At 48.2% G+C, this 21,084-nt stretch overlaps 1 protein-coding gene across 2 annotated transcripts; it reads right to left on the bottom strand.

The window, feature by feature from the left end:
* Window positions 1–11,980: 11,980 nt before the first annotated feature.
* On the bottom strand, window positions 11,981–17,623 carry LOC116085648 (RIMS-binding protein 3). 2 transcript variants are annotated; one of them, XM_031363261.1, is made up of 2 exons: window positions 12,873–17,316; window positions 12,726–12,837 (listed from the first exon to the last, which is right to left on the bottom strand). In XM_031363261.1, exons 1-2 carry the CDS (start codon window positions 17,198–17,200, stop codon window positions 12,741–12,743), a joined length of 4,425 nt encoding a protein of 1,474 aa, XP_031219121.1. In that variant the 5' UTR covers window positions 17,201–17,316; the 3' UTR covers window positions 12,726–12,740. The 2 variants fall into 2 exon arrangements, with proteins under 2 accessions (XP_031219120.1, XP_031219121.1); XM_031363260.1 differs by having other exon boundaries at window positions 11,981–17,623.
* Between the last annotated feature and the right edge of the window lie 3,461 nt (window positions 17,624–21,084).

Below are 21,084 nucleotides of genomic sequence, written 5' to 3'. Positions count from 1 at the left end.
ATATTGTATAATATATAATATGTAACAAATATATAATATATAATAGTTTACCTAGATCTTAACAGCTCCATTTGTTGAAAATGCTATCATTTCTCCAGTACACATTTTTGGCTTCTTTGTCCAAAATCAGGTGTCCGTAGATGTCTGGGCTTTTGTCTGGGTCTTAGATTTGATTCCATATCACCATGTCTGCTTTTATGCCAATACCATGCTGCTTTTATTACTATAACTCTACAGTACAACTTGACGACCGAAATGCTGACTCCTTCAGCAGTTGTCTTACTACTCAGGGTTGTTTTAGCTAGACTGAGGTTTTGGTGTTTCCATATGAAACTGAAAGTTGTTTGTTCAATTTACATGAGGAATTGTGTTAGAATTTAGAGGGGGTTCAGTTGAATCTAAAGATTGTCCCCCCCCCCCAAAAAGATTGTTTCCCATGGGATAGCCATTTTCACAGTATTAACCACAATGATCCATGATCCATGGAGACCTTTCCATTTCCTGGTGTGTTCTTAAATTTCTTCATTCCACGTCTTAAAGTTTTTATTATACAAAATTTTCATTTGCATGGTTAGAGTTACCCTCAGATTTTGTTTTTTAAGGCTGTTATGAAAGGTGCTTGTTCCCTGATTCCTTCCCCCATCTGTTTGTTGTTTCTACATTGGAAGGCTACTGACTACTGTGTTAATTTTGTATCCTGCCATTTTGCTGAAAGTACTTATCTGCTTTGGTCATTTCCAGGTGGAGTCTTAGAGTCTTGCCTTTATAAGATCCTATCATCTGCAAGATGTTCATGCTTCTTTCTCCCCACCAGTGTCCCCTCAGTGTCCTTTAGCTCTCTCATTGCACTGGCCAAAACATCAAATACTATATTGAACAGGTATGAAGAGCATGGACAGCCTTGCCTTGTTCCTAAGTTTAATAGAAATGCTTTTGAGTTTCTCTCCATTTAGATTACTGGTGTTGGCTATGGGCTTGTTGTAAACTGCCTTTATTAATTGTGATTGATTGATTGATTGATTGATTGCAGTATGTCCCTCATATCCATATTCTCTCCAAGACTTTTATCATGCAGTGGGCTGAGATTTTTACCAAAGACCACTTCTATTTCTGAGACAATCATGTTTTTTTTCTTCTTTCAGTCTGTTTATGTGGTGGAGTACTTTTATTGATTTACGTATGTCTAACCACCTTGTGTCTCTGGAAGGAAGTCAACTAGATCAAAGTGAATTATCTTTCTGCTGTGTTCTTGGATTCAGTTTGCAAGTATTTTATTGAGAATTTTTGCATCTATGTTCATAAAGAAAATTGGTCCGTAATTTTCTTTCTTTGTATGGCTTAGGTAACAAGGTAATAGTGCTTTTGTAAAAAAAAAAAAATTAGGAGCCAGGCGGTGGTAGCACACACCTCTAATCCCAGCACTTGGGAGGCAGAGGCAGGCAGATTTCTGAGTTTGAGGCCAGCCTGGTCTCCAGGACAGCCAGGGCTACACAGAGAAACCCTGTCTCAAAAAAAAAAAAAAAAAAAAAAAAAAAAAAAAAAAGATCCTGAAGGAATACAGGCTCCCAGAAGATGCTTGCCAGGCCTGGTAACCTGGGCTACTGCAATGGGGATTGGGAGGTGAGGCAGGGACAGGGGGGAGATGGGTAAAGGAATGCATGTATGGACTGGCAATTGTAAGCCAGAGGACAATTTCAGGGCCATCCCAGGAATACTGTTCACCTATTTTAGGCAAGGTCTCTTACTGGCCAAGAGCTCACCAATTAAGCAAGTTAGAATAACCAGTAAATTCCTGTTCCCCAGTGCTGGAATTAGAAACACAAGACACAATACAAGCATTTTACATGGGTTCCTCTCAGGAGGAAATGCTATTAGAGCTGTAGAGAACACCAACGTTTACCAATAAGCTAGGCATCAGGGAAAGTGACCCAGCAGCCTAGGCTGAAGGCATCACCAGGAAGGTAGGCCAAAAGGGTAAGTGAGGTCTTCATATTAACATAAAAGAATAAGGTGCAGCCTCCTGTAGACCTCCTAACTACTGAAGGTGCAAGTGGGAAGATTTGAAGCCAGCTTCTTAAAAGAATTTAAAGAAAGAAAATCAAGCTGGGCATGGTGGAGCACTCAGCAGGAAAGGAGAGCAGATCTCTAGATGTTGGAGGCCAGCCTGGTCTATATAGAGAGTCCCACACAAGCTGAGGGTGAATAGTGAGACCCTGTCTTAAAAAAAATAAAACAAGCCAGGAAGTGGTGGCTGACGCCTCTAATCCCAGCACTTGGGAGGCAAAGACCGGCAGATTTCTGAGTTCGAAGCCAGCCTGGTCTCCAGAGTGAGTTCCAGGACAGCCAGGGCTACACAGAGAAACCCTGTCTCGAAAAAAAACAAAACAAACAAACAAACAACAACAACAACAAAAACAGAGAGAGAGAGAGACAGACAGACAGACAGACAGACAGACAGAGAGAAAGTGTCTGAGGGATTATAAGATTATAAAAACTGTCTTTTGGGTTTGTCTTTTGTTTTTTGTTTTGGTTTGTTTTTTGTTTGTTTTTTGTTTTTGTTTTTTGTTTTTGTTTTTCTCCAGACAGAGCTTCTCTGTGTAGCCCTGGCTATCCAGGAACTCACTCTGTAAATCAGGCTGGCCTTAGTGCTGGGATAAAAGGCGTGTGCCACCATTGCCTGGCTGAGAAACCTTGTCTTGAAAAAAACCAATAAATAAATAAATAATATACCAGTGTTTCCCTTTGAAAGTATACTTAGAGTTTCCTAACAAGCTGGGCAGTGGTGGCACTCGAAAGGGGGAGGGGAGGTAGAGGTAGCAGCAGGCAGATCTCTGAGTTATGAGTTTGAGGCTAGCCTGGTCTACCAAGCAAGTCCCAGGACAGCCAGGGCTACAGAGAGAAACAAAAACAAAAAGTGCCCTGTGGGAAGAAAATACAAAGATTAGAGTGGAAGAGTGGGGTTCAGGGTGATCCAATAAGACATACTTGACTCGATGGGCTTTATGTTATGTTATTTTATTTGGTTTTTCTAAATAAATAACCTAACCCTAGCCCTAACCCTAACCCTAACCAATCCTAACCCTAACCCTAACCCTAACCAACCCTAACCAACCCTAACCCTAACCCTAACCCTAACCAATCCTAACCCTAACCCTAACCAACCCTAACCCTAACCCTAACCTAAACAGACAGGACTTCTCTGTGTAGCCCTGACTGCAGCCTGGCTGGCTGTCCTGGAATTTTGTAGACCAGGAACTCACAGAGATCCTCCTACCTCTGTCTCCTGAGTGCTGGGATTAAAGGCATGTGCCACCACCGCCACCTCACCTCACCCCTTTCTTTTTGTTTTCTGTGACAGGGTTTCTCTGTGTGGCCCTGGTGCCACCATACTGAATGGTCTCTCAGTATTCGGGAGTCCCACGGTGGGCTAGCAAGCCCCAAAAGGCCACCTTTTTCTTCCTCTCCAGTGCTGATGTGCCACAGTGCCTGGCTTTTGTTATTTTAACTTGCAAAGTTAAATTAGCATACACAGTATTATATTTCATTTTTTTAAAAAAAAATTTATTTCTCTTTCTGTAGTCCTGGCTATAGTGGAAGTTGCTATGTGGAGCCGGTTAGTCTTGAACTCACATCTTCCTGCATCTGTTTCATCAGTGCTGGGATTAAAAGAGAGTGCCATGTGGCAGTTACAGTCCTTGTTTTTTTTGTGGGTTTTTTTTTGTTGTTGTTTTGTTTTTTTGGTTTTTTGAGACAAGGTTTCTCTGTGTAGCCCTGGCTGTCCTGGTATTCACTCTGTAGACCAGGCTGGCCTCAAACTCAGAAATCTGCCTGCCTCTGCCTCCCGAGTGCTCTGGGATTAAAGGAGTGCGCCACTACTGCCCGGGCTTTTTTGTGTTTTTCTAATCCTTCATGCTGATTTCCATAATGGTAGTAGTAGCTCATCCTTCATCAGTAATGGATAAGAGTTCCTCTTTCCTCTTATCCTATCCAGCATTCTCTTACTTATTGATTTATTATGTATAGGGGTGTTTTGCCTGCATCTTTCTGTGCATGGTTGTGCAGTGTCCTGGAAGGCTAGAGAAGAGTGAGGTGAGCTCCAACCTTGAGCTGGAGTCAGGGGGTTGTGACGCACCTTGTGTGTGCTGGGAATAGAACTCTGGTCCTCCCCTAGAGCAGGCAGTGTTGTTAGCTGCTGAGCCATCTCCCCAGGGCCCCTCACAGTATTCATCTGATCCTTTAACATTTCTAGATAGTACACTACTTTAATTCTGGTAGTCAGGAGGCAGAGGCCAGGGGATCTCTGGGAGTTCGCACCCAGCATAGTGAGCGAGCTCCAGGCCAGTCAGGGCTACCCAATGAGACTCTGTTTCTAAATACAAATTTAAAAAAAGTGTTTTTAAAAATATTTTATTCTTCTGTCTATTTACTGAGTGGATGCCTGGGTGCCACTGCATATATTTGGGGGTCAGAGCACCTGTGGGAGTTGGTTCTTTCTTTCACTGTGCAGACCCTGGGAACAAGCTTAGTTTATCAGGCTGAGGGTAGAAAGAGCATTTGCCTGCAGCCACCATACTATTCTGAAGACCAGTGCAGGTTTTTTTTTGTTTGTTTGTTTGTTTTTTGTTTTGTTTTTTTTCGAGACCACATGGACTTGCTTTTTAGAAAAAACTATTGCACTGAGGCAGGAGGTGTAATTTACTTGGTCAAGTGCTTGCCTAACATGAGAAAAGCACTCGTTTTGATCCTCAGTATAGAATACGTGACTTGTGGTGTTACAAACCTGCACCCTAGTCTAGTCCCCCCGGGAGGTAAAGGCAGGGGTATTAGAAGTTGAAGGTCATCTCCTGCCATGTACATTTTAGTCTGGATTACAGAAGACCCTTCATAAAACAGCCAGGCAGTAGTGGTGCATGTCTTTAAACACAGTGCTGGGAAGGCAGAAGCAGAGGTAAGGGGATCTCTGTGAGTTTGAGGCCAGCATAGTCTACAAAGTAAAGTGAGTTCCAGGACAGAGAAGCCCATCGCATAGAACAATCCTGTCTCGAAAAACAAACAAACAAACAAAAAACCAAAAAAAAAAAAAAAAAAAAAAAAAAAAAAAAAAAAAAAAAAAAGGAAGGAAAGAAGGAAAAGAGTAAAAGAAAGAAAAGAGAAACTTCGGAGAAGCATTCTCTCTGCTTCTTGAATACATACATGATGTATGCAGCTGCCTCACAACTCCGCCAGCGCCTCTTCCTCTTCCCATAAGAACTATAGCCTCAAACTATAAGCCAAAATGAATCCTTCCTTCCTTGAGGAAAAAAAAAAAAAGGCAGCAAGCTTCCCCTGCTCTTTACCTGCTTGGCCTTAAACACCCTCATCCATCTCTCAGCTGACGCTGGATTTCCTGAATCCATCTAAGGGCAGGCAGGGTCTTCTTCCCTAGGATCTATTGGCAGGATGTTATGGTTCAGGGGCAAGGACTAGTCATGCAGAGAGCAGTTTCTTCCAGAGGTAAGAATGAGAGCCAGAAGCTTTTGTTTCTGTGGGCACCCCTTGGGTTCAAATCCTAGCCATGTTGACCAGCCAGTGGCCTCAGAACTGACCTCTGTGGTTTCCCCGTGGTTTTCCCACCTCTAAGACAGGAATAAATAGCTAATGTTTACTTCTTAGGCTAGGGTAAATGTGAGGAAATCAGGCAGGCAGGCAGGCAGGCAGGCAGGCAGGCAGGCAGACGCTTGGCAGTCTCACACACAGCTGTGTAGAGAAGTGGACATAGAGGATGTTCCAGGATAAAGAAGATACAAGGTTAGGCCATGAGCCAGTTTCCTACCAGAGGTTCCTTCTCAGCAGCTGAGAGGACAGAAATAGTAAAAACAGCTTTCAGTCTGCACTGGATTGAGGGTCCTAGAGCACCAAGAAACTCCTGAGGGCTGTGAGCTGAGCAAGAGCAGTTGGGAGAAAGCATGAAATGTTCAAATCTCAAACTTGCCCCATCATCAGGGTCTGATGGGTCTCATGTGGCAGTGGGGGAAGGGGCTATCTCCTTGACTGGCCAGGATACCAGGAAGCCCCAGGGGCTGGGACTAGAGCCTTGGTCATAATCACAAGAGAGACTGGGCCTATTGCAGCTCTTATCTGGCCTGACCTTGTGGAGACTGACCACTCCCAGCTTCTGGAAAATGTGGCCCTCTGCCCTCTCTGAGGCCTCTTACTCCTGGGGTGGGCCCTTAGCATCTAGTTCTACCTCTTGGCCCACCATCTTGGAGTGTTTTTTCTAGTCAGCCAGCTCTCAGTCCCACTCCCACCCCCATCCATCTCTCAGAAATCTGTCTCCACCTGGAGTCCCTCAGGCACCTCTGACTCAGCAGGCAGGATTTGCTCTAGGCCTCCTCCTAGGCCTGTTGCTAGGCCCAGGACCTTGTTGCCCAAGTCCTAGCTGCTGCCACTCCCTTGTCCCCTCCCCCCACAGGCCCTACCAATTTGAATTCCTCACCCTTCCTCACCCCAGTTCTTTCCCCAGGGTGGGGGAAGGAATCTTCTAGATAAGGCGAGGGCAAAGGGACACACCTAGTTTCAGACCCAGGCCCTACCACCAACTTGCTGAACGACCTTGGCAGACGACCTCTGCTCTCTGTACCTGAAGAGTTTTTCAAATCTGTAAAAGTTGAGCTGCACAGAACTTCCCAATAAGGCTGCTCAGAGCAGGAAAGTGTGAGCTGAGGCACAAAGTTAGGGCTCAGGGTAAGGTAGCCCCAAAGGGCACCTAGAAGGCAGTGCTTTCTTTTGGTGGTCTCAGTCACAGGTAGGTTGATCCTTTCCTAAGGTACCATACCTGTTTGGTACCACAGCCAGCTGTGTATGTTGCCAGTTAGGGTCAAAGCAGTTGGTTGGGGGAGATACTGGAGTCATCCAGTGGCTGGGTTTTACACCTGAGGCTGTTCTAGCCTGTAGAGAGATAGCTAACTTCAGGGAGGACTGAGAGAGTCACTTTCCCAAGGAGATGGCAAAGAACAAAGTTTTGTTTCTTTTCCTTTCTTTTCTTCTTCTTCTTTTTTTTTTTTTTTTTTTTTTTTTTTTTTTTTTAAGACAGGGTTCACTGTGTAGCCTTGTCTGTCCTAGAACTCACTAGGTAGACCAGGCTGGCTTGAACTCACAGAGATCTATCTGCCTGTCTCTACCTTCAGAATGCTGCTATGCCAGGCCTTAGGACAAAGGTTTTTTTTGAGACATGGTCTTATATAGATCAGGCTGTCTTCAAACCAGATCTGTAGCTTAGGTTACCCATCCACTCTTGATCCTTGCACTTCCCAAGTGTCGACATTATAAGGAAACTTTTGAAGAAGTTGAAATGATCTAGCTGAGGCCTCGCGGCAGACGGGAGGCCGTGTTTTAAAGCATTACATTTATGTGTGTGCACACATGCACGCATTCTACAATTTGCTTGTGAACGAATGAGCAGTCCGCTTTCTCTTTCCACAGGGTCTGGGATTTAACTCTTCATCCTTGGTAGCAATCACCTTCATCCACTGGGCCATCTCACTGATCCTCTCAGAAGGCTGTAATTATGGAGGTAACTCAAGCTGAGAGTCAAACAAGAAACTACTGGGGGTGGTGAGAAACTCAGCAGTTGAGAGAGAGAGGACATTTCTTTCAGAGGACCTGAGTTTGATTCTTTGAAACCTTCTGGAACTCCAGCCCCAAGGGCTCTGAAGGCTTTAGCATCTGTAGTCTCCTCTGCTCACACTCACATAGCCACACACACATACATATGCCCAATTTTACTTAAAAAAAAAAAAAATCTGGGCTGGGCGGTGGTGGCGCACGCCTTTAATCCCAGCACTTGGGAGGCAGAGGCAGGTGGATTTCTGAGGTCAAGTGAGGCCAGCCTGGTCTACAGAGCGAGTTCTAGGACAGCCAGGGCTATACAGAGAAACCCTGTCTCCAAAAAACCAAAAAAAAAAAAAATCTGTGTATGGGTGTTTGTTCTTTTTTTCCCTGCATGTGTGTCTGCACCACATTTGTGCCTGGAAGGTCAGAAAAGGCTACTGGACCCTTGGAACTGGAATTACAGATGGTTATGATCTCCCATGTGGGTGCTGGGAGTTGAACCCTGGTCATCTGGAAGAGCAGCTAGTGCTATTAACTATTTCTCTAGCCTCCACAATTGATTTTTACTTATTGTATTTATTTATTTATTTTTGATTTTTATTTCTTGAGACAGGGTTTCTCTCTGTAGCCCTGGCAGCCTTGGAACTCTGTAGACCAAACTGTCCTCAAACTGAAAGATCCATGTGCCTCTGCCTCCTGTGTGCCAGGATTAACATCGGTGTCACCACCACCCCTGGGGTTGGTTAATAGAATTTCATTTAAAGGGGCTGACATCATACTCTATGATGATCTACTGAAAAGGGTGATCCTACCCTTTTATTTTTTCTGCCTTTACCTCCTGAATACTGGGGTTGCTTGGTTGGCCACCAGACAATGTCCCCCTATTCTGGCATCCCACCCATGCCTTCAGCAGCTTTCCCTGTCTCGGCATCCCACCATGCCCTCATCACCTTTCTCTGTCTTTCCATTGCCCTGCTTCTTCCAGTCTATTTTTAAAAATTACTCACTAAAATTTCCTATGAACCCTGGGATTTAAGATTTCTGGATGTAAGAAGAATCTATCTAGCTGGGCAATGGTGGCACACACCTTTAATCCCAGCACTTCGGAGGCAGAGGCAGGAGGATTTCTGAGTTCGAGGCTAGCCTGGTCTACAGAGTGAGTTCCAGGATAGCCGGGGCTATACAGAGAAACCCTGTCTCAAAAAGACCAAAAACAAAAACAAACAAACAAACAAAAAAACCAAACCAAACTTCTAAAAAAAGAAAATGACTTCTTGGGTTTGTGGGGCACATTCTAGATTCCTCCAATGAGTGGGGGGGGAGCGAAGGGGGAGGGTGCCGGCTCAGTAGATGTAGGTGCTGTCAAACCTCATAACCTATGTCACTTTTCTGGGACCCACATGAAAGGATCATTTGCTCCACAGACGTCCTCTGACCTTGGAGAGGGAACAAAGCTGGCTGGGTTTCAGGCCTTTAGGGTTAAAAAAAAAATGCTATTTTCCTGGCATGAGGTCTTACAAGGCAAACGTGACCCCAAAGGTCTACCCAGATGACATGCTGAGAAATAGGCAAGAAAGATGGGCGGCCCAGGCCAGTGGGGCTGAAAGCTGTTGGAGACTCCCGTGCCAGTGGGGGTGAGAGAGTTCGGCAAGCTCAGAAAGCACCCTGAGGCAGTGTTTCAAAGGAAGCTGGGAAGAGTTGAGTGGGTGATGGGCTTTATCGTCTGGTAGATTTAGTTGCAGTTTATAAAGTGAAAAATGGGAGTGGAGGTGGTGAGATTCTAGAGATCTGTTGAAGCTGTACAGTTGAAAGTGGTTAAAAATGGCCTGGTGGTGGTGGCGCAACCCCTTTAATTCCTGCACCCAGGAGGCTGAGGCGGGCAGATCTCTGTGGGTTTGATGTTAGCCTGGTATAGAGAGTGAGTTCTAGGACATCCAGGCTGGGCAGAGAATCCTTTTCTCAGAGAAGAACAAACAAAGCAAGGAAAAACAACAACAAAATCCAAGGTGGTTAGGATGGTGGCTGTTGGGGGGGGGGGGCAGAGTTAATCTTCAGCATGACCAGGCACAAACTGGGTGTATTGTGCACATCTCTAATCCCAGGGCTGAGGACCAGAAGTTGAAGGACAGCTTCTGCCTCACAGAGTTTGAGTTTAGCCTGGTACACATTAATAAAAAATTTAAGTTAGCCACAAAGGTGGTGGTACACACCTTCAGTTCTAGTATTCAGGAGGCAGACAAAAGTAGATCTCTGAGTTTGAGGACAGCCTGGTCTACAGAGTTCTGGGACAGCTAGAGTTACACAGAGAAACCCTGCCTGGGAAAACAAACAAGCCGGGCAGTGGTGGTGCACACTTTTAATCCCAGCACTTGGGAGGCAGAGGCAGGTGGATTTCTGAGTTCGAGGCCAGCCTGGCCTACAGAGTGAGTTCCAGGACAGCCAGGGCTACACAGAGAAACCCTGTCTCAAAAAGACCAAAAACAAAAACAAACAAACAAAAAACAAAAAACAAAATTAGGGTACTTTTTAACGTGCTAGGATCAAACACAGGCCTTGCACATTCCCTAATTCCTGAGATAGTGAATTTTATACTTTGGTTTGTTTCTACATTTTAATTTTATTTTTTTAGGATTTATGTGTATATGAGTGTTTTACTAACATACATGTATTAGTACCATGTGTGCTAGGTGCCACAGAGGGCAGAAGAAAGCATTCCATGCCCTGGATCTGGAGTTCTAGGCAGCTGTGAACATCTATGTAGGATTGAAACCTGGGTCTTCTGGAAGAGCAGCCAGTGCTCTCTAGCCTCTTTGAATTGGGGCATGAGGGTGTGTGACAGGGGTCTCTATGGCCCTGGTTGTCCTCAGTTGGGTGGCCTCAAACCGAGATCCACCTGCTCCCTGCCTCCTGAGAACTCAGATTAAAAGCATTTGCCACTATGCCCAGTGTTTTGTTTTGTTTTGTTTTAAGCCCTTATTGTGTGTGTGGGGGGGGGCCTATGAGTCTCATGGTACTTGTATGGAGGTCAAAGGACAACTTGAGTTAGTCCTCTCCATCAGCAATGTGGGTTTTGGAGATTGAACTCAAATCTTCAGGGTTAGCTGCAAGCACCATTGCATACTGAACTATCTTATCAGCCCCAGTTTACACAGTAAAACAAAACAAAACCATTTGCAGGGTCTGTAAGATGGCTTAGCAGGTCAAAGGCACTTGCCAACAAGCCTGAAGTCCTGAGTTTGATCTTTGAGATCCACATGGTAGGAGGAGAGAACTGACCACCATAAGTTATCCTCTGACCTCCATACACACACTATGGTATGTGTGCAGGAACACACGTATAAATACAAATACCCTAATAAGTAAAAGCAATTGTGAAAGGTGTTCTCAACTGCTATGGATTAAGAGAAAAGGCTCTACCTGTCCTCTGGAGTTGGACATGAAGTCCAGCAAGGTGAGCTGGTCTCTGTGCCCTCCTATGATTAGCTGCAGAGCCAGTCTGAGCTCGTTCCTCAAGGAGACTGTCATGGAGACTGATAGAAAAGGACAATGGGCCCCAGTTTATGGGGAGTTGGGTGGATTTCCTCTCCACTCTACAACCTCAGCTCTCCAGCATTGAATGAGTGGGAGTTTCAGGTGGCCCTACACTCTGGCTTTCCCTGTAGTTTGTAAACCCTTTGAGGGGCTCCCTGCCATTCTTTTCTCCTTCTCACTTTCAGATAGTCACCTTCAAGTCCAAGTTAACCTCCTTGCTGGAACATCTGGTGGACGGCTCAATATTTTGGCCCCAGGGGGCTTCCAGTCATCTCTGGCTACACTATAGAAGGCAGAGTTCTTTCTCTAACAATCCTGTTGGATCTGAGGGGAGAAGGGGGAAGCCCCATCCTTCTTATTCACTAGCCCGGAGAGCCCTGGAAGACCACGGAAGGGGGTGGCTCTTGGTTGTGTGTCACACAACCCTGGACATGACCAGTCTCCTTCAAATTGCCAAAGGCTCTTCCGTAAAGCATACATGAAATACCTTCCCAAAGGGATCCTTTACAAAGCATCATGGGAACTCCAGCAGTTCCTGGAGTAGGCCCCCTAGCCTATAGGCACTGCTGACTATACCTAACAGTACAGAGCTCCAGACCAGGTACTTCTCAGTTCTGCTTCATTAGCTCTTCTACCTCATTCTCCTTAGCTGGTACAGCCTGCCCTGAGCCAAGGCTCACCCTACAGTGGGAATATACCTTCTGCCCTTTCCGGAAAATGCTTCTGCCACCATTCCACATCCACTGGGCAAAGGGGAACAGAGAGGAGGTAGGTTCCTGTTTCCCTTGGCCATGCTTTAACTTCCAAGTATTCTTTTTCTATGAACATTTTAATGAGGGTTGAACATAAAATAGAAAAGTAGCATTCTGATTGCTTTTTCTTTTAAATTTTCTTGAGACTTTCATACAAGCCAATGAATGGATAGTGTTAACTTGCTAAAGAAAACATACTGACCACAGAAAAAAGCATCTCTAATACCCACCATGGTTATCCATGTCTTTGAAATAGCCTATCAAACTCTCCGGGGTTGGCTGGCTTACTTTTCTTTTGGAAACAACTCAGATTTAAGTCCTGCTGCTGTTGGATACTAGGAAAACATCTGAGGACTGTGCCAGTTTCAGGTGATGTTGCCTGGAGCCAGTGTTGCTTAAGGTGGCTAGTGAGGAAGGATGGTGTGTGAAGATGCACGTGCTTGCTTCTCTTTCCAAGGGGTGTGGGCCGCCAGAGGCTACCATCTACAAGGGAGTCCTGCTTACTTTCCATGGACAGGCAAGTCATCCAGCAGATGCGCTGGGACCAGGCCCCTTTGTCCACCATACTCACCATAGTAGAATCCCTTATCATCCACAGGCCCATAAACTGTGACTACATCTCCAGCTCTCAATACCAGCTTGCCCTTTGCCCGGACCCCTGCTCTCCCATCCCTGGGGTCATAGTCCAGAGCTGCCACCATTGTCTTTGGGGTCCAAAATGTGGGTGTTCTGGAGTTCCCTTGAGGCATGTAAGATCCCTGGGAATTGGTTAGACCCTCTAAGTCTTCACGTTGAGCCTCAGAACGCAGATGGCCCTGTGCAGGCAAATGCCACCTCCCATCAGTCTGTTGGGTGCCCACCTCTACCTCAACTACCAGGTGCCCAGGGATTTTGCCCACTTGTCCATTGCACTCTCCGTGGTAGAAGCCATGGAGATCCAGTGAGCCCCACACTCTCAGCAGCTGCCCTTTCTGGAAGGACAGCTCTTCTTCTGCAGCTTCTGAGTTAGATATTACCAGGGGGCTATGGTCAAAGAGGGCCAGGAAGACCCTGACTGGACTGTTTACTTCAGTGTCTGGCTGGTCTGGGCTACTACTTGCCATTTTAATGACTTTGCTGGTTGGTGCTGGGCATAGCACTGAGGTAGGCTCATGAAACTGGCACTCTCTCTTGCTTCCCGGAGTCCCTTGTCTCTGTCCGTTTTGGGACTTGTTCTTTCTTTGCTCTGGCTTCTCTGTGCATGGAGAATCCAAACACAGGGCCTCCTTCTCCTCAAAAACATGATGGAAGTCAGCTGTTTGGCACTGGCTGGAGCCTTGCTGGTGAGTTGGGACCATCTGGGCATATTGATTTTGAAGAAGGACTTTCTCAAGGCCAGGCTTCTCCCAACAAAGTATTTTTCCAGATCCAATGTCTGAGGAGAGATGGACGAATCCTGGAGCGGGACTTCCACTGATGCATATGTGTGGGGCATGTCCTTCCTCTGCCCCAGACTGGCCAAAGAGTAGAGGTGGCTTGTGGTTCTGGGGACTCTTCTGAAAGGACAGGTCCTTCTCATAGCCCTTCCAGGCCTCTGTGGGCCCTTGGACTTGGCTGTTTGTCCCATCTGAGCTCAGGCTGGATAGTAGCAAATGCTTCCTTGGATGTTCTTCAGGAAATGCTTCTAGAAACTTAGGCTGGGGCTCCCCACAGCTTCCAGGGGCATGAGGGCTGGCCTTGGCACCCAGAGAAGCTTGTGCCAGCTTCTGGTGACAGACAGGAAAAGGGTCACCGTCTGTGTAGTCAAAGGGAGGAGCCTCTAGGAATGGGCAACAAGAGAAGCAGTCCTCGGGGATCTGAGCCGGCACTGAATCCAGAGACTCGCCATACAGTGACATAGTTCTCACGGAAACCTTCTGGCATGATAGGGGAACCTGAAGCTGAGAAAATTCCAACAGGGTGCTTCCAGCAGTGGCGTCGGCAACTTCTGTCACCTTGAAGCCATCCACGTACACAGCATAGCCGGTAACCTGCACTCCATTGGAGGACCCAGCTGAGTCTATGGTTACAGGGAGCCAACTGACCACTAGGACTCCCGGAGAGGCGTGGTGCTCCACCAGCACATCCAGAGGAGGTTCAGGGGGCCCTGCTAAAGGTGTATCAAAAGTTACAGTGGAGGACATTGTTTCCCAGAGCACCTGCTGTAGTTCCCGAGGTAGCTGTGCCTCCACCCTCACCCGGTAACGCATGCCAGGATGTAGGCCTTGGAAGGTGTAGTGGTTCACACCTGAGGGAGTGAGGACATGCTCTTCATCATCAAGGTATACCACATGGGGGTATCTGTTGCAGCCAGAGGCCCAGGTAATAGTGGCGGAGGTAGCTGTGACATTCTGCAGCTGTAGTTTCATGGGGGCCAGACAGAATGTGCCTTTGGCCTCCAGGAGGAATCTAGAGGAGCTCTGCTCCTCCATGCTTGATTTCAAGGCCAGCCAGTAGGCTTCTGTCTCGGTTTTCAAACTCTCTGCTGCCGTATCTGTCTTAGAGTCTACCCTTCCTACCTGACATAGACCTCTCTCCTGAACTTCCCCAAGTAACAGGCTTCCTTTCTTCAAGGCTTTGCTGTGCTCAGCTGGCAGTGCAGTGGTGCCAACGTCAGGCGACTCAAGGAATAGGGTAGGGCTTCCTGAAATCGGCTCCACTAAGTTGGAGGGGACTAGCCCTCGCTGCCCATTCACAAGCTCCCCTTCGTAGAAACCATCTTCATCCACGTCCCCAGAGACATAGACATAATCCCCAGCTGTGAGGGGCAGCTGGCCCTGAGAATGTTCACTAGGCCCTTCAAATGGATTGTAGCTATATCTAGCCAAGAAGATCTTGAGCTTGGGAATGATGGGAGGCTCAAGGCTCCTCATTTCCAGGGGAGCGGACATACTGTCTGGTTCTAAATCGTCCACTTCACTTGCTGTGTCCATGTCCAGAGAAAGGCAAGATGGCACTGTAGCCCACATGGACTCTACCTCTGAGGAGGAATTTGACTGTGAACTGGTTTTCTTGGCTTGGGGCTTGGAGTCCAGAGGTTGACTGGTTAGATTTCTGTCTGACACTTGTGGGCCAGCAGCTGGTTCCTCAAGGGTACCTGGGTTCTCCTGCTGAGAGAGACAAGCAGGAGTTAGTATGTCCCTGGTAGGCAATGGTAATACACATTCTTCAGATTTTGTCTTGAACTTGGGTCTCCTGCTATCCCTGGGTTGGGACTCTGAAGCTTGGGTGGTCTCCAGTGTCTCTGAGGGGTGGCCAGGCTGAAACGGCAACCCCTGCATCTCTTTCCCGGAAGTCCTAAGGTCACTTAGGGCTTTATTCTGGTAGTGCTGCAGCTGCTGCCGCTTGTCTTGTGCATATCCCTCTTGTTGCAGCAGCTGCTCAGCCAGCAGGCTAGTGGCTTCGAGTTCCTGCCTCTGCCTCGTGTGACTTTGCTGCCGGGAAACATGGCTGTTCTCATCTGCCATCTTCTTCATCCAGTTGGCCAGGGCCTGCAGACGTGCGTTCTCCTCTGACAGCCTGGCGCCCTTGTGCAGCGCGGCCTGCAATTGTGCCTCTGTCTCCTCGTAGCGCCTCTCAGCAGCGGCTGCCTGAACGCTCAGTTCCTCGCATTCCCGCCGCTGTAAACCCAACTCGCGTTCCAGCGCCTGCACCTGGTGGCGAGCTATCTCCGAGGGTGCGCTGGGGCTGCTCGCGTCTGCCCAGGCGCCAGCTTTACTCTGATGTAGGGTCAACTGTCTTTGCAGGCGCAGCACTTCCCGCTGAGACTCACGCTGCAGCCGGTCCAAGTTACTGATGTTGCACCATTGCACGCACGTGGCGCCCTCTTCCGGATGCGAGGAGCTGCCAAGGTCCGCGGCGATGCGCGCCTGCAGCAGGTGGCACTCCCGCCTCAACGCTTCGATCTGTAGGTCCTTGGCTTGCAGCGCGCCAGCCTGTTCTGACAGGTCCTGAGCACGCTGGCAGGTAAACACTTGGCCCAGGTCCAGACCTTCGAGGCTCTCACCTGGCATTGGAGCACTCATGGCCCGCAAGTTGGTCTCCTGAAGCTTGCGGGCCCTGTCTTCAAGGCGCTGAGCGAGATCGGTCAGCTCTGCGTGCTTCACCTTGAGCCATTTCACTTTCTCTCCTGCCTCCTCAGAGAAGCCTGTGCGCCGCAGATGCAAGTTTTCTTCGCGCAGGCCACAGCAGCGGCGAATCAGCACCTGCAATGCTTCGGCCAGCTCCGAGTTCTGCCTCACCAGTTCGTGGTAGTCCAGACCCGGAGGTGAGGAGGTCGAGGCTTCGCAGGGCTTGTTCTCGCAGCTTTCTTTCTGCGGGCCATTAGGTTTCCTATGAACTGATGGTAACTGAGGCGGCGGCTGGGGACTGGAGGTGTCTGGAATAGAAGCGCTGGTCGAAGAGGCCCTTACCTCGGATTCAGAAGCCTGGGGGCAATTCAGTGTGTTGTCCAGTGAGCAGGAATGTGCTGTTGCCAAGGATTCGAGGGAGCTGGCGCGCGTGGGCAGCAGGTCGTTTGGAGAATGAACCCGGACGCCAGTGTTCAGGCTTTCGAGGGATCCGAGTCGACGAGCAGGCTTTGGGGTGCCACCAGTGTTGCTCTGGGCTTCTAGGGGTGGCTCTTCCAAGGAATGCGCGGCTTGGGGGTCGGTGGGTCCGGGTAAAGCCGGCTGCCAGCGGAAGTGCTCTAGGATGTATTTTAGGAATAGCTGGCGCTCCACGTCTAGCGCCGCCTGCAGGTGGCGAATGCGCGCGGCTTGTTCGCCGTCGGTCTCCCAGCGCAGCAGCGCCAGCACTTCCTGCAGGCGACAGCGGCATTGTGCCGCGGAGGCTTCGGATGCCCCCGAGCGGCTGCAGTAACCGCGGTTCACCAGCTCCTGGGCCAGCTGGCGCTGAAGCTCCCGAGCCTGGCGCAATACAACATCGCGCTCCTGGTGTAGCAACTGCTGCAGCTGCCGCAACTCTGCCTCCTTCCAGCGTAGCAGCTGCCGGATCTCGGCCTCACGCTCGCGCTGCACCTCCTCCTGCAGCTGCCGCAGCTCCCGGAGGCGTCGTGCCTCCCACTTGGAGCGCAGATGGTCAGCCAGCTGCTGCCGCTCCTGCTCGGCCGACTCCCGCAGCTGGCGCGTCTGGGTAGCGAAACGCCTCCGTTCCGACCGGCCGCGCGCGCGCTCGCCCTCCAGCTCTGCCCGTAGTTTTTCTAGCTCTCGTCTCTGCTCCTCCAGCACTGCGGCCGCTGGGCCGGGGCTGCCTGGCTTCTTGGGGGACGCGCGGCCACCACCCAAGGGGGTGGGTGAATCCTTTGTCATTGTGGCCGCAGCCCGGCAAGAAGCCAGAGAGATAGCTTGGTATTGGTAGGCCAGTTAGCCAACGGCCTCCGCCCCCGGCCGCTGCCAACCGCCCCACGTGCCCCTTCCGGCGCCCCTAGGTGCCCTCCGCGCGCCTCTTCCGCCTTGGAGGTGATCTCCCTTATAATCGGCCGTCTCTCCACTGACTGAGCGCCTTTCACCTCTTCCTAAACTCCTGAGACCCCCTTTCAAACTAGCCCCTGAACTTCCCCAGATACCCTGGGCATATTTCTGAACCCACACATATCTGCTTTAGGGCTTTTGTGACCCGTTCCACTATTTCCCTGGCAGTGTGCAATCCTTTCCAGAATTAGATCCTCAGTAGGGTTCCTAGATGATAGCTGATCCTGGGCCTGGGTAAAAATGGATTCTGGTCAGATCTCACCTGGCCCTGTGCTTACTCATCCAAGGACCCCAACATGATAAGCGGTTTTTTGTTTGTTTTCTTTTTGTTTTTGTTTTTAAGATGTATTTATTATTTATTTACAAGTACGCTGTAGCTGTCTTCAGACAGCACCAGAAGAGGGCATCAGATCTCATTACGGGTGGTTGTGAGCCACCATGTGGTTGCTGGGATTTGAACTCAGAACCTTTGGAAGAGCAATCGGTGCTCTTACCCCCTGAGCCATCTCACCAGTCCCGCTAAACGTTTTCTTATACATAATAAACTGAAACTTGTTTGTTTGAGACAGGTTTTGTGTGTGTGTGTGTGTGTGTGTGTGTGTGTGTGTGTGTGTAGCTCTAGCTGTTCTGGAATTCACTCTATAGGCCAGGCTGTCTCTGCTTCCTCAGTGCTTGGATTGCAGGAGTTGACCAACATGTCTTGCATCTGAGCCTTTTTGAATCAGCAAGGTGGCAATGACTGAGGATTGATTGCACCCACCTTAAACATGCTAGGCAAACTTTATACCACTGAGATTCATATCCTGTCTCTCTGTTTCTGTCTGTCTGTCTCCCAATCTGTCTCTGTGTGTGTGTGTGTGTGTGTGTGTGTGTGTGTGTGTGCGCGCGCGCGCGTGCGGGGGTGGGGGAAAAAGGGGGGGAGTAGAAGTAGCAGTAGTAGTAGTAGTAGTAATAGCAGCAGCAGCAGCAGTAGTAGTAGTAGTAGAGACTGAGCCTAGGGTCTCATGTAGTAAGTGATAGGCAAGCACTTTGCTATTCACTGTATCTTCAGTCTTCAGTCCTTTTAAAAATATAAGACATTAAGAGGGGCATTGGTGGAATATCCTTTTAATTGTACCATTCAGGAGGTAGAGGTAGGCAAAATTCTGTGAATTCTAGGACAGCCTGGTCTACAGAGTAAGTTCCAGGACAGCCAAGACTACACACACACACACAAAAACCCTGTCTCGAAAAGCAACAACAACATAAACAAAACAAAAAACAAAAAAATTAAGATGTTTTGTTATTTTGTTCATTTATGTGTATGTGCCTACCTGAGTTTATGTGCACCATATGTATGTCTGGTGCTCTTTGATGTCAGAAGAGAGCGCATCATATGTCCTGGAATTGGAGCCAGACACAAGTGGTTTGTTTTTTTTTTTTTTTTTAAGATTTATTTATTGGGCTGGAGAGATGACTCAGCGGTTGAGAGCACTGACTGCTCTTCCGAAGGTCCTGAGTTCAAATCCCAGCAACCACATGGTGTCTCACAACCATCTGTAATGGGATCTGACTCCCTTTTCTGTTGTGTCTGAAGACAGCTACAGCGTACTTACATATAATAACAAATAAATCTTTTTTAAAAAGATTTAATCACTGGGCAGTGTGGCACACGCCTTTAATCCCAGCACTTGGGAGGCAGAGGCAGGCAGATTTCTGAGTTCGAGACCAGCCTGGTCTACAGAGTAAGTTCCAGGACAGCCAGGGCTATACAGAGAAACCCTGTCTTGGAAAAAAAAAAGAAAAAGAAAAAAAGAGATTTATTTATTTTATGTATATGAGTACACACTGTAGCTGTACAGATAGTTGTGAGCCTTCATCTGCTTGTTGGAAATTGACTTTTAGGACCTCTGCTCACTCTGGTTGGTCCCAGTCAGCCCCGCTCACTCTAGTAGACCCCTGCTAGCTCAGTCCCTGCTAGCTCTGGCCCAAGGATTTATTTATTATTATAAATAAGTTCACTGTAGCTGTCTTCAGATGCGCCGGAAGAGGGTGTCAGATCTCATTATGGGTGGTTGTGAGTCACCATGTGGTTGCTGGGATTTGAACTCAGGACCTTCGGAAGAGCAGTTGGTGCTCTTACCTGCTGAGCCATCTCACTAGCCCTACGGGTGGTTTTTAGTCACCATGTGGGTGCTAAGGAACCAAACCCATGTATTCTGCAAGATCAGTAAGCACCCATAATCCTTGAACCATCTCTCTAGCTCCTCAAAAACTCTTTTTTTTGAAATATGGTCTCACTCTGTAGCTCTGGGTGGCCTAGAACTTAGGTCTACCAGGCTATCCTAGAACTCAAAGAGTCCTTGCCTGGGATAAAGGTGTGCAGCACCGTGCTTGAATGTCTGTTTTAAGTTTTTGGTGGTGGTGGTGGTGGTAGCAGTGGAATTTTTTGTTTTGTGTTTGTTTTTGTTTTGGAGACAGGCTCTTTCCTATGTCCTAGCTGACCTGGAAGTTGCTATGTAGACCAGGCTGGGCTTAAACTCACAAAGATCAACTTGCCTCTGCCTCCCAAGTGGGATTAGAGGTATGGGTATGCCACTACACCCAGCTCCTTTTTTTTTTTTTTTTTTTTTTGGTTTTTCGAGACAGGGTTTCTCTGTGTAGCCCTGGCTGTACTGGAACTCACTCTGTAAACCAGGCTGGCCTCGAACTCAGAAATCTGCCTGTCTCTGCCTCCCAAGTGCTGGGATTAAAGGCATGTGCCACCACTGCCCGGCTACCCAGCTGCTCCTTTTTAAATTCGTATTTGAGTTAGGATCTTGCTAAATTGCCCAGGCTGACCTTGCACTAGTGGTCTTCCCACCTTGGGCTACCAGGCAGCTGAGATCCCAGGCGTGCACCCCATACCTGGCTCAAACCTCCTCTTGTCCTCTCAGCTGCTGCTCACTTTTTCCTGTCCTTTGGTGTTAATTTGGTAGTTTCCTACTCCAAGGAGCCTTTCTGGACTTTCCAGGCTGGGCTTAGAGCTCCCAGGACACAATAACCACCCATGTGGTTGCCTTGATCACTCTGCATACAGCTGCTTCACCTTTGAAGAATGGGTATGGCTAATAAACCTTTGTGTCTCTGCCCAGAGCAAATTCAGAGGAGGTAAAAAATGGAATCTTTTCCATGCAAGTTGGGATAAAGACCTAGAACCAGGCAGACAGAATGGACATCGAGGGTACTGTACTGGCCTGCCTAGTTCCAACACTCAGGAACCACCTGTCAGCAAGGCCTGGAGCTTCGGGTTGTGCATAGGGCATGGGGATGTTGGGAAGAGGCCTGAAGGTGGGTAAGGAATGAAGAGTCTTCCAGACCTCAAACGAGGGGCGGCAGACTCTTCTCCTTCCCTCTGGGAAAAACAAGACCAATAATAATAATAATGCTGGGTGGTGGCTGCACATTCCTTTAATCAAAGCACTCAGGAGGCAGAGGCAGGCGGATTTCTGAGTTTAAGGCCAGCCTGGTCTACAGAGTGAGTTCCAGGACAGTCAGGGCTACACAGAGAAACCCTGTCTTGAAAAACAAACAAACAAACAAAAAGAAGCCACATAACTAACCTTCTATACTCATACATTCTATCAGAAAGATCCTTTGTGGTGCTTTCTGAGCCTAGGAAAGCTCTTAGGATGACTTCTACTTCTTCTTCTACTTCTTCTTCTTCTTCTTCTTCTTCTTCTTCTTCTTCTTCTTCTTCTTCT

This window comes from Mastomys coucha, unplaced genomic scaffold (assembly GCF_008632895.1).
Source record: "Mastomys coucha isolate ucsf_1 unplaced genomic scaffold, UCSF_Mcou_1 pScaffold12, whole genome shotgun sequence".
Taxonomy (NCBI): Eukaryota; Metazoa; Chordata; class Mammalia; order Rodentia; family Muridae; genus Mastomys; species Mastomys coucha.
Note: the sequence above shows the minus strand (reverse complement) of the source record. Positions and strands in the feature narration are given on the sequence as shown.